The sequence below is a fragment of the Salvelinus sp. IW2-2015 genome, linkage group LG10 (assembly GCF_002910315.2).
Source record: "Salvelinus sp. IW2-2015 linkage group LG10, ASM291031v2, whole genome shotgun sequence".
NCBI classification, from domain to species: domain Eukaryota; kingdom Metazoa; phylum Chordata; class Actinopteri; order Salmoniformes; family Salmonidae; genus Salvelinus; species Salvelinus sp. IW2-2015.
Window position 1 is genome coordinate 4538488 of NC_036850.1, and position 12708 is coordinate 4551195.

The 12708-nt window shown below is 40.9% G+C and overlaps 1 protein-coding gene across 1 annotated transcript; it reads right to left on the reverse strand.

Annotated features, from left to right (window-relative positions):
- Positions 1 to 1068: 1068 nt before the first annotated feature.
- Positions 1069 to 9474, reverse strand: LOC111969555 (sodium- and chloride-dependent glycine transporter 2). The gene is made up of 8 exons (XM_023995732.2): positions 8995 to 9474; positions 7572 to 7710; positions 6322 to 6453; positions 5967 to 6140; positions 3080 to 3230; positions 2526 to 2658; positions 2172 to 2306; positions 1069 to 2036 (listed from the first exon to the last, which is right to left on the reverse strand). Exons 1-8 carry the CDS (start codon positions 9472 to 9474, stop codon positions 1929 to 1931), a joined length of 1452 nt encoding a protein of 483 aa, XP_023851500.2. The 3' UTR covers positions 1069 to 1928.
- Positions 9475 to 12708: the final 3234 nt, after the last annotated feature.

Here is a 12708-nt window from a genome sequence, read left to right on the forward strand (position 1 = left end):
GCGTCTCACAGTACGGACATTGCAATGTATTGCCCTGGCCACATCTGCAGTCCTCATGCCTCCTTGCAGTATGCCTAAGCAGTCCTCATTCACGCAGATGAGCAGGGACCCTGGGCATCTTTCTTTTGGTGTTTTTCAGAGGCAGTAGAAAGGTCTCTTTAGTGTCCTAAGTTTTCATAACTGTGACCTTAATTGCCTACCGTCTGTATGCTGTTAGTGTCTTAACGACCGTTCCACAGGTGCATGTTCATTAATTGTTTATGGTTCATCGAACAAGCATGGGAAACAGTGTTTAAACCCTTTACAATGAAGATCTGTGAAGTTATTTGAATTTTTACGAATTATCTTTGAAAGACAGGGTCCTGAAAAAGGGACGTTTCTTTTTTTGCGGCGTTTATATCGTCAGGTGCTCCGAGATTTGATGTTGTTCTCCTAACTTTTTTAAGTTGGGAGCACCAGTGCTCTCAATGAATATACCTTTTATTTAAAGCCCTGGATACAAAGTATATTGAAACCAGGTGCTTCCACACAGGTGTGGTTCCTGAGTTAATTAAGCAATTAACATCCCATTTGTTTTTGTTTGTTTGTTTTAACACACCGGTTGTCACGTTCCTGACCTTATTTCCTTTGTTCTGTATTGTTTAGTTGGTCAGGACGTGAGCTGGGTGGGCATTCTATGTTATGTGTTTCTATGTTGGGTTCATTGTCAACTAGCCTGATATGGTTCTCAATCAGGMGCAGGTGTTTTACGTTTCCTCTGATTGAGAACCATATTAAGGTAGGCTGTTCTCACTGTTTGTTTGTGGGTGATTGTTGCTGTGTCTGTGTTTGTTTCACCACACGGTACTGTTTCATTTCGTTCGTTCGTTCGTTCGTTCGTTTGTTCCTACCTGTTCGTGCGTTCATGTTTTATGTTCTCAAGTTCAGGTCTGTTCACGTCGTTTATTGTTTTGTAGTTTGTTTAAGTGTTTTTCTGTCTTCGTTTACATAATAAATAAGTATGTATTCAAACCACGCTGCATATTGGTCCGATCCTTGCTCCTCCTCAGACGAGGAGGAAGATGAGCGTTACACCGGTGCATGTAATCTCCCGTTAGTAATGTTTTAAGAAATCCAATTCCAACACACAGCTTCGTGTTCGATTCTGCCTGTTGATTGCAATTGGCCTGTATGGTAAAACAAAAAGTGGCATGTGATGTTTCAAAAAATACCTTTTTTAAATATTTGAAATTACCTGAATTCCTGAATTCCCACCAAAATTCCTGGATATTATTGATTTCATGTCTCTCATTCTAAGTGCTCTGTAGTTTAGTTGGTCGAGCAAGGCGCTTGCAATGCCAGGATAGTGTGTTTGATTCCTGGAACCACCCATACGTGAAATGTATGCACGCATGACTGTAAGTCACATTGGATAACAGCGTCTGCTAAATTGTATATATTTATACATGATATATACATTATCATTCTGATGTAATTATATAATGGTTTATGTGCAGTCAACATTTGATAGATTTTCAAAATCCAAAAAGTTTTGAATATCTTGCTCCATTATACAGCTGTTACATTTATCAGAACTGTATTTTTGACCTTTTACACATTTCGACGACCCTTGCTTTAACAACCGTATGTTGTCATAGAGCCATGTGTTCACCTTCAAAGCTACATAACACAGTATGTTACATAAAGCAGGTTGCTGGGACGACAGCAATTTGAGTCTGCGTCGTGTTGATTGGTAACCTCACTCCTCCGGTTTCGAAATGTCTCCACCTGCACCATCGAGTTCCTAGCTTTACGGTGGCGCAGCCGGCTAAAATGTCATCAAGAGGGGCGGGTCACGTGTGATTGCGAGACAGAGGATTCGAGATCACTCCCAGTGGCGGTTGTAAATGGCAGGAAGTGAAGCTGTTAAGCAGCACAATGAGAAGTACTTACCTGTAACAGTTGTTGTGGAACTTGTTGTAAGAAGACAGTGTGATGAGGCCTCCCCAGGCTGCTGAGAGAGAGAAGAAGATCTGGGTAGCAGCATCCTTCCACACCTAGAGGAACACACACAAATTCACACTCCCTGTTAGACACAGAGGGATGGGCGGAAGAAATGTGTGTGTGTGTGAACGCATGTGTGCGTGAGTCTATTTGCGTGCCTGTGCGCACTTACGTGTGTGTATGTATACCTTAGCATCATAGAGTTTCTCCCACTTGGGTGTGATGAAGTAGAGGATGCCGTCYCCAGCCCCTGGGAGGGTCACTCCTCTGAACAACAGAATGACCAGAACCACATAGGGGAACGTAGCTGTGAAATACACCACCTAGGAGATGGGAGAGGAAGAACGAAACGAAGGGAGAGTTAGCAGGTTGTGTGATAATTCAACACTTTTAGTTTAAAAACAAACCCACTAGAGGGCAACGTTACATATTGATTCACAGAACTAAACACTTTCTTTTATGGTTCTGGGATTTCACAGGGGGGAAATTATTCAAATCCAAAGGAGGTACCACATGAGCAGAGAGTGAGAGATTTCTCTTACTTTCCCTGATGACTTGATTCCTTTAGCCAGGGAGAGGTAGACTATCAACCAGGCCAGCAACAAGCAGCCTGCGAGGGGCCAGCGGATGTCTCCAGGGTACTCTATCCCTTTGGAGATGTGCAAGACATTGTACCTAGAAAAAAAAAAGAGAGAGAGAGAGAGAGAGAGAGGAGGTTATTTCCCAATCACATAAAACAGCTTTTTCAGATCTGACATTTATTATTCCTACATATCAATCAATAGCGGGAAATAATAGTGTTTATACAGCCCAATAACTGTGGCCTAATTATGTAAGTAAGGAAACCAACATTTACAGTATAGTATCAGAAATCACAAGTATGATCAGCAGGCCTACTTCAAACATAGAACCTCTATGTAAATATGACGCAAGTTATTATTGAATAAATTTCTTAAAATTACTATATTTTTATTGAATACTTTTTGAGATGTTGTATTGTTTGCAAGGAGAGGTTGCAAGTATGCATTTCATTACACTGTGTACACTGTGCACTGTATCCTGTGCATATGACGAATGAACTTTGATTCGAACTTACTTGAAGTACTCCTCGCTGGGGCTGACGTACGTTTGGTTGTCCGGATAGGTCATGTTAACCAGTTTGCTCAGGTTTCCAATGGCTTGAGCCGACAGACAGAACGAGCTGTTCTTTACAGAGGTGATGTTTTTATCATGGAGGATACACGTGTCTGTCACAACCAGAACAGACAGACAGACAGGTTGACATACACTGTATCGAATCAGAGAAAATAAATACCTCAACAGTGACAGACAGACAGACATCTTTATAATCGGGTTTAAAAAACGGTGTCGACTCTCACAATTTGCTCAGGTGGTAGTGTAGAATGTAGAACAGATGTTTTATATGTGTAATGGTTATTTTGATTGTAACAGAACTGTAAATACAAGTTGTGCTTATTATGAAATAAGCTTTTTCCCAAATGTAGCCTACACTTAGAATAAACGTAGAAACGTTAATCATGTTTGACAGAGTAGATCTAATTTCCCTTTGTATAATCAACATACGTTTGTTGTATTACCAATGACACCTACGGGTTGACACAGCATCAATGCCAGTGCAGGCTCCTCAGAGGAGGAAGGGGAGGACCATCCTCCTCAGTGAATTTCATTTTTAAAAATTAAACATTTAAAAATGTATCCTTTTTAGATAAAACTATACTAAATATAATCACGTCACCAAATAATTGATTAAAACACAKTATTTTGCAAAGAAGGTCTACAGTAGCCTCTACAGCACTCTGTAGGGTAGCATGGTGTAGCTGGAGGACAGCTAGCTTCCATCCTCCTATGAGTACATTGACTACAATACAAAACCTAGGAGGCTCATGGTTCTCACCCACTTCCATAGACTTACACAGTAATTATGACAACTTCCGGAGGACGTCCTCCAACCTATCAGAGCTCTTGCAGCATGAACTGACATGTTGTCAACCCAATCAAAGGATCAGAGAATTCATCTAGTAKTGAAAGCATAAGCTACAGCTAGCTAACACTGCAGTGCATAAAATGTGATGTGTAGTTGACTCAGAGAGAGAAAGAAAATAGTTGAACAGTTTTCAACAAATTAATTTCTTCCTAAATGAAGGAGAAGCAAGAGAGAAATAGAGAGAGAGAGATTTATATTTAGTTATATTACCTATGCTGACTATGATGTGACAACGATGTAGGCTGTGTGTAGCGGTTTGGCTTGGAAAGTTTTTTTTTTGCCTTGCCTTGTCTTGTGCATTGAAGTCCACAAGCGAGGGGAAGAGGTGAAAGGAGGAGAGCGCATAACGTAGATGCGAGAAGGAATACAACGTGGCTGCTATGAAACTGTGAACTGTATTTACCCATGATCAGGGGTGTAGGAGTCATTTTGGCCTGTTTATGAGTTGTGTATATGTTGTCTGACAAGGGTTATTTTTTACTTGTTTTGTACACTAGAGAGCACTATATGTTGGGGTCATGGGTCACTGGTCGAGTGTGCATATAGGTAGCACAGGTGACCAGGAAGGGTTAGCACAGGTGAGAGGAGAGCACATACAGTTCTTACTGTATCACAAATATAGCTTATAGAATGCATCTCTCTGGACCTTTTCTATTGGAATATGGGTTTTGGAGCTATTTAGATACTCAATAAATGGGAACGTCACCCCAAGCTGATTTTTATGGACGCGTTACGGACAGCTCTCTCCTGTGCCAGAGGCAGTTCATAGGGAATCGCCACTACAAGGGGTGTATTAATTCAGCCGATTCTGTTGAAAAACGTTTCTTAAACAGAAGCAAGCGGAAACAAAACGGGGATAAACATAACTGAATTTGTCCAAAAGAAACTCTTGTTTGCAACTGTTGGATTAATGATCACACCCACTATCAGCTAGATGCAGGCAAGAGTGTGCAAGGCGGTGTTGAATGTCACTGTCTGCCCATGTGTCACATCAAATACCTTCTCTCGACCTGTGTYCACCTACGTTGTAAACTTTAATTCGTTGGCTAGGATGTAGCAACCTCATGATGGGTATAGGGATAATTTGAGTATCATGTAGTAGCCTAAACCTATCGCTGTTWCATTTAACTGGGTGAATGGAATATGAATGACAGTRATCCAATATGCTGTAATAGAAATAAGGCCACGCTCATGTAAAAAATCATCTGAAACGGCACTGACCGCCACTGATCAAWGCTATTCAAGGATACAGAGGAGAGAGACCAGGGAGAGTACAGTTACTGTAATTGACCAAGAGAGGGCGGTCTTGCGCACACTGCGGCACTGCAGCAACTCCACTACAGTAAATGTGTCACGCAAGCAACTTTTGTGCTGAATTCACTAAAATGCAATAGACAAAACAGGCATTTTCTTAATCAAATTTCGATTTTTGTTTTGTTTGCCCCATGCAACTGGGAGAAAATTATCCGGTCATACTGGGAGCCTTTCTTTTATCAATTGATCTTCTTTTTAAAAATGTATTGCACGCCAATGTAACCTAAAAACAATTACTCATAATTGCACCAGTGCAAAACTAACTTGTCTACTTGGGCGACACCTTAATATTGAAAATACACATTTTGGATAACTGCTTTGTGTTCATGACATGTTTAGAGTAGAATAAAGATATAATCAGGAGAGAAAAAAATATCACACAATTGTAACCTACACACAGTTGAAAAAAGAACTTGAGACCCACAGAAGAAAGATACAAATCTATATAATAAACCTAGTAAGCAAAAGTAGCACTTTTTAATGTAAATGAAACTAGAAAACAATGCTTAAAATAACTGGCCACTCTACACTATAGGTCAGGTTACAGAAATACCTTAGCTGAGGGGTGCGTTGCGCATTGCGCAATGGTGATGGGTTGCCTATGTGTATGTGTGTGTGCGCATGCATGATCGTGTGTGTGCGTTCTGGCGCATTGTGGTCTTACCTAAGAGAAGCATGTCTTTGTCCTTACAGTCCAACGTGTTCCACTCGTTCTTACAGTTAGCCCATGGCAGTGAGCCCTTCAACGAAGCGAACAGGTAGTACAGTGTCCAGCACATAATAATGTTATAGTATATGGCTATCAAGACAGATATTATCAACATGGCAATCCCGCAACCTAAAATAAATAAATGAGACGAAATATATAAATTACTCTTAAGCAGGCAGAGGAGCTTGATCAAAAGTTCGTATATCATAATAAGTAGTTATSATTTTTTTTTCTTCTGAAGTTACACATTACACGTTTTAAATACGTGACTTTATGAGTTTGGATCGCAGCCTGTATATGCGTAGTTTACCTTGCAGAGCTGGAATGGCTTTCCACACSGACACCGGGCCCTGGCTGGCAAACTGACCCAGGGAAACCTCCAATAAAAAGATAGGGATCCCGGCGAGGCACAACATTATCAGGTAGGGGATCAAAAAAGCACCTATACACACAGGGAAACGGGGAAGTATTTCAAAGTAGCGCACAGGTACAACTTGGCTCACGTGATTTAAAGAGAAGGCTATAACAGACTTAATTCGACTGCCTTTCTCATGAAATAAAGAGATTACGTATAGCGGGTAATAATGAAATAAATGTGACATGTCTAATTAGGTTACATGCAAGGGAAGCAAATAAGTATAACACCTACATTGTAAACGTTCATTCGTAGGCTAGGTTGTAGCAACCTCATGATGGGTATAGGGATAATTTGAGTATCATGTAGCCTTAACCTATRGCTGTTACATTGAACTGGGTGAATGGAATATGAATGACAGTCATCCAATATGCTAAAAAAAAGGCCAAGCTCATTAAAYAAATTATGTGTTATACTTATTTGCTTCCTTTGCATGTAGCCTAATTAGTTCTATAAGGTCATTAATTCACCCATCATGAGTGTAGACCAAGCTTAATTGAAATGAAGATAGGCCTAGTAATAATAATAATTATAATAATATAAATAATATTTTATTTACAGATCTGATTATCAATCGTAAAGCCTAAATAAATTAACTAAAATCCACGAAAAAGAGTAGTCTCCTAGAAGCTGAAAAATAATGTTAGCTAGACGCTTTCTATAACTGTTTGGAAAACGTGTCATAATAAAAAAGTAGCCTATTCCCTTTGAGAAGAAAAAGCAAACAAAAAGGAAAGTCAATAATATGTTTTTCKACACGAATTTCAACTCCAATGATATAGCCTCGGAAGTAAATGAATTAAAGTCATGTATTTTCGTTTGACAATYTTAAATTACATTAAGCATACTGCTGTTTAAACAATGGCAAAACAACAATACAAATCATCCAGGATATGAACACTATTAAATCGACTTAATCCACATTGTGTTCCTCGAATTGAATTAAATCGTCAATTTCGTTCATATCAATTATGGGTGATGTCAAACATCTAAATATATCACTGTGGAGCAATGGGAATATCTAAGTCAAATAACACTGATCAGTTTTGGGATACGTTTTATTTTCCGCATTTAGGTGCTTGTGCATTTACAACTTTAGTGACATTTGCTGTGCAGGTACATTCTCAACTCAACAATCTCCTTACCTCCACCATTTTGGAAGGCAAGGTATGGAAACCTCCACACGTTTCCCAGTCCCACGGCATAACCAACCATGGACAGGATGAAATCCAATTTATTAGTCCAGTTACCCCTGGCCTTATTCTCATCTCCACTCTCGTCCTCCTGGGAAAAAACAGTGGATTTTAGTGGTTTCATGTACATTAAGTAACCATATTGGACTTCAATTTAGTATAGCCTATCATTAAAACGTCTCAGATCCCAAACCCCTTGGCTTTCTGGGCGAACGATTCGTTTCGTTATTCGATCTATTACATTGGACACAAGTATAGGCTATTTGCAACAGTCAGAAAACACAAATGCACTCCGCTTCGACGCACACAGCAATCGCGGGAATACCACTATTTGATTGATGCGAGCATTTTAAAACATGACAGGACACATTCATATGAATATTCATACAAACAGATCATTCAAATTTCCTCATTTCTGATTCCGTGCCAAGAGGGGTAAGAGGGAGACCGGGACCAAGCGTATCAATGGAGCACTGTCAGAAAGGCGGGAGACTAGAGTGAGAGGAGGGGAGAAAGGAGGGGAGAGAGGAGGAGAGTGGCGAGGAATGCCCTCGCGGGGATTGGAACAATGGGCAGAATGCGCAGCCTCATGTAACCCATTGCCAAGCGCTGTCATGGGTTTACTGAGACCAATCCCGAGAGAGCATGATGCGGGGTTTCTATCCCTCGTTCTATCTATACCTGACACACGGAGCAGCGCAGTGCGGGGGATATACCATTACCGTATGCTGATACACAAACAACCATTTTACAGTGGGCATATTCCTTTATCTCACTGCAGTGGGAAGATTCTTTCCATTCAGCACTTTCAAGATGACGTTTTAAGACCAACTTTTGGTGACCGAATTGTATCAAATAGATAGTCTATTCTAGCCAAAGGCAGAAATCGAAATCGATAGCCTACCTTTTTCGTTCTATATTTTGATAATTTCCTCCAATAACTGGGAATCATTCTAAACTATTATATTGGTGAATTCTAGTCCGATTTGTAGACAATTGCAACCTATGGTTACTGCATCTGGCCATCGCAAATGGAAACTCACTTGAATAGGCTATATAGATCATATTCTCTCAAATCACCCCTCAGCGTCAGTCTCCAGAGCTGGACTATCTCAGAAGGAGTCCCATGGGACCGTAATTACAACTTCTCAGCCCGCAGCATGTCACCCCCACCTCGGCTTCCTTATCCGTGAAAGACCTGATAACACCACAGCCAATTCTCTATCTTAATAGGCAATACAGGTTGCATGTCAGATAGATCACCATTCACTCCGAACCGCGGTTCGTCTTGTAATCCAYAAACCCCCCTCTAAGCTCTCCTGACCCCGGTTGGGCTATCCTCCCGTATCGAAACAATTCGTTTGAGCCCACTTACCCCGGTCACGGCGCCGGGCTGAACAGACGTGTTGCCATCTGCGCCCAGAATGATGGTGGTCTGACTCATGGTGGTCCAGTTGCCCGATGCATTGTTTTGATCCCCGGTAGCCCTAAGCGGGTCCCCGCACTGGACAGGGACAACCTGGGCAGCAGAACCACCAACTGAGCTGGTGGAATCCTCACGGAAGGCCGAGTTCGCAGCCACGGATCCAGGCACCGCCGGAGCGGCATTTTTAAATGTTCCATAGACTTTACTGACTTCTCCCGGTTTGTTTTCCGTGGGACAGAAAGTTTTGCTRTCGTTGGATGGCGCTGGCTGAGGGGCCGGGTYAGCGGCGGACGTTTGGTTAAGGGCATTATACGGGTTGTTTGCGGGAACTCCTACCGCTCCCTCCAGCTGGTGCAACGGGTTAAAACCGGTAGGAGCATTGGCCGGCTGTTTGGTCATCTCTCTCTGGTCGGAGAAATCCTGCAACATGTAATTTACAGATGAGGCTCAGCACACAAGACAAGGGATAAAACAAATATATAAAAAGGCTTTACGAACAGAAACACTTTAAGATGCATTTACCAGGTCGGTGTTAGCACTAGTAGGCTATGAATTGAAAATGAGATTATTTTAGCGCTATTATGTTCAGATKAAACCTATAGGCTAATCACCTACAATAAAAACGAATGCAGCAGTGGTGGTTGTTTRTGCAGTATTTTAAAAGCCCTTTGTCGCATGTTTTGGCTCCGCTGCTCTGGGCTTCAGATCACGGTCTGCGGGGGTTTGCTTCTCCTGTTCGCAAGATTCTTTAATTTTACGCCCCATTCCCCCCATGTCATTCAGCTCCACACAGCTACTGATTTTTATGGGCAATAGACAAGCTGCCGGGCTCTTGACAGGTCCCCTCTCCCTGGCAGGCATGTATGATCACTGGCACCGGGCTACAGCTCTGAGAGGACCCGGGCGTGCAGAAATACAAATTACTATCTCCGCATATATAGCCTAACCAAGYSGAAYCAAWGCAATGTAAGAGAGCGCGGGATTTCTAAACACAAACATTTAAATTGAAGTTAAAAAAAGGAAAAAGGAGATACCGTTTCTGCGTGTTTTATCTAGCACCTTGCATTTAGGCTGTAAAAAAGGACACGCTCTGATTTCGTTTCTCATATAAATTGCAAACAAATACATTCAAGACAAATAGCCCAACTTGAAGTCCTTGAATGGAAAARATCGAACGAAATACAAGTGTTTTCGATTGAACTTAATGCATCCTTTGCTCAGAGATTGCAAAGTGAAMGCAAGTTGTGAAAAGTTTTTGCACCATGGACAACGCACAACGCCGCTACTAAATATCACCCATTATCCAGCATGCAGTTTGAATAAATGAAAATATTTCCACAAAACGAACTTCGGCTGCTTCAACCATTTAGATAAATAAGATAACTTGAAAGACAAACGTAATGTAGAATTTAAAAAAAAAGAAACAAAGTATTTAGCCTACTCACCATTTGTGAAGACGCTTCAGACGTGCTGACGTTGAAAAACAGCTGTAAAGAGAACTGGYAGAAGTAGGAGTGGATTTGGCCGTGCTTAGTGTAAAGCTTTCTATACCTCAGTGGGAAAGATTGGGTTTGCGTCAGTGCGGAGCAAGGTGCCCTTCGCTTGACATTTTCTTGATAATAAGAGTTTGATAAATCATTGGCCTTGGATTCTGATTTTTAAAGCGACACCGGGCGAAGACGCGCAGGATCGTGCCCATGTTGTCCACGCACATGCCGCTCAGTGTGTGCGTGTTTGGACTGACTCATTCATACCAGCTGATTAATAATACACTTTTCTCGAGGGCATGTGTACGTACACACGCGCTAGGGAGGATTTGCATGTAGGCCTACATACATTTTGGGGATGGAGAATGCATGCGGCACTGCAATTGGTGAGCGAAAATGTACCATTCGTGGGAGATACGACGACACTGACGGGGAAACTGTTTCGTTAAATGGTTTCTATTTTTTGCTAAACTATCGGGTTTATTGTGTTGTAAATATGCCTACTTTGCGTTTATGCTATTGAACATTTCTTAAGAAAGTAATATGTCGAAAACACTGAACAGGTAGCTTAACATCTAGTATCATATATTACTTCTTTAGCCTATATTTGAATATTAGGAACACATAATTATATAGGCTACGACATATGATTATCAATATTAAAATATGATTTTTCGTTTCCATAAAGCCTGTGTTAGTAAATGTTTTTTTTTTACAGGCTATACAGTTTGGTCTATACTGTATATTTATCAAAGATTATAAATATCCACATTAACAATTATTTACACCATTATCCTTGTACAAKTATTTCTGAAGTGTGTGATGACAAAACCTGCAGACTGCTGCAACGTTTTTTTGTTGTTGAAGCCTCCAGGCTATATATAGGCTTTACTATGCTTCAAGGAATTTAAGCACACATGCGATATAGGGTTATACGTTTCTGTGTGCGTCACCGAGACAAGCACTGATCAAGTGTAGAAAAAAAGTGGGCGAGGTCTTCATGAAACGACTGAAGCTACTCATTTGTTAATCTTTTACGCAAGAAGGACACTTTTTTAAACACGTGGTCATTGAGGTATCGCGCTACACTGGAGGCGTTGGAACTTTCCCAGCACCACAAATAGCCTGCCCTAAAATACTGCATTGCGCACGGCATTGTTCAGCTTTTTCTTCTTTGTTAACGAAATGTAGCCCTCACTCAAAATTGGTTCATTCTCGTGCGCAAATTATCCGACGAGCATCCTATTGTGTTGTTATTCAAACTGTTATGCAACCAACCCAAACCCTTGAGAAAGATAAAGAAATCATCCGAATAACACCCAACCCGACAAAAACGGTCCACCGACCTCGCAGTGTCTATAAACGAGCGCGTCACTGTAGTCCGCGTGCCTTATTAAATGTGTGATAATCACCTGCACGCAAAGCTGCGCCCGTGTGGCGAGCGCACCTCGTAAATCTGGGCCATAACAGATAAGGGCCTCGCGCTGCAAAATTAGCTGGCTGCTCCAAGGTTTAATTACTTTGTCAACAGGGAATAATTGTAATTGATTTTTGCCTCTCTTTCCTTGTACTTCTCACACCTTCCCCAAGACACAGAATGGGAGACGGCAGGAGACGTACTTTGAGTTCCCACTGTGGGGGAACCTTTTTTAAATGTAGGGTTCCTCGAGGAACCTTATTGAAAATAAAAAAGGATAAAAATTCTTAATTTTTTTACCGACATTTAGCAATAATAATAATACAAATAATAGCCTAATAATAAATATGATCTAATGACACAAAACATCCATGGGTCATTTAAGATTTGTCAAATGTATATACCAATGTTGACATTTTAATTAGGTCTATTAAACATGAAACAACAATAATAAAAWTGAAAACAATAAATCCAAAACAAAACAACAAGCCCATACTTTGGATCAAACACTTTTTTTAATGAATTGATATTATCCATATATTRCATAGATATTATATTTGGAAAGTTTAAGATCTTGAAGTGGGTATGGCGTTACTTTAATGCAACACCTCACACATGGAAAGATTTGATTTGTGCTAATCCAATAATTCACCCTACGGCACACAAGAAGACATACATTTGCACAGGAGGTGTGACAGCAAAGTATGCTATAGTCCAAATTCTGATTTAAACCGATTACATAACCATTGGTTACCAACC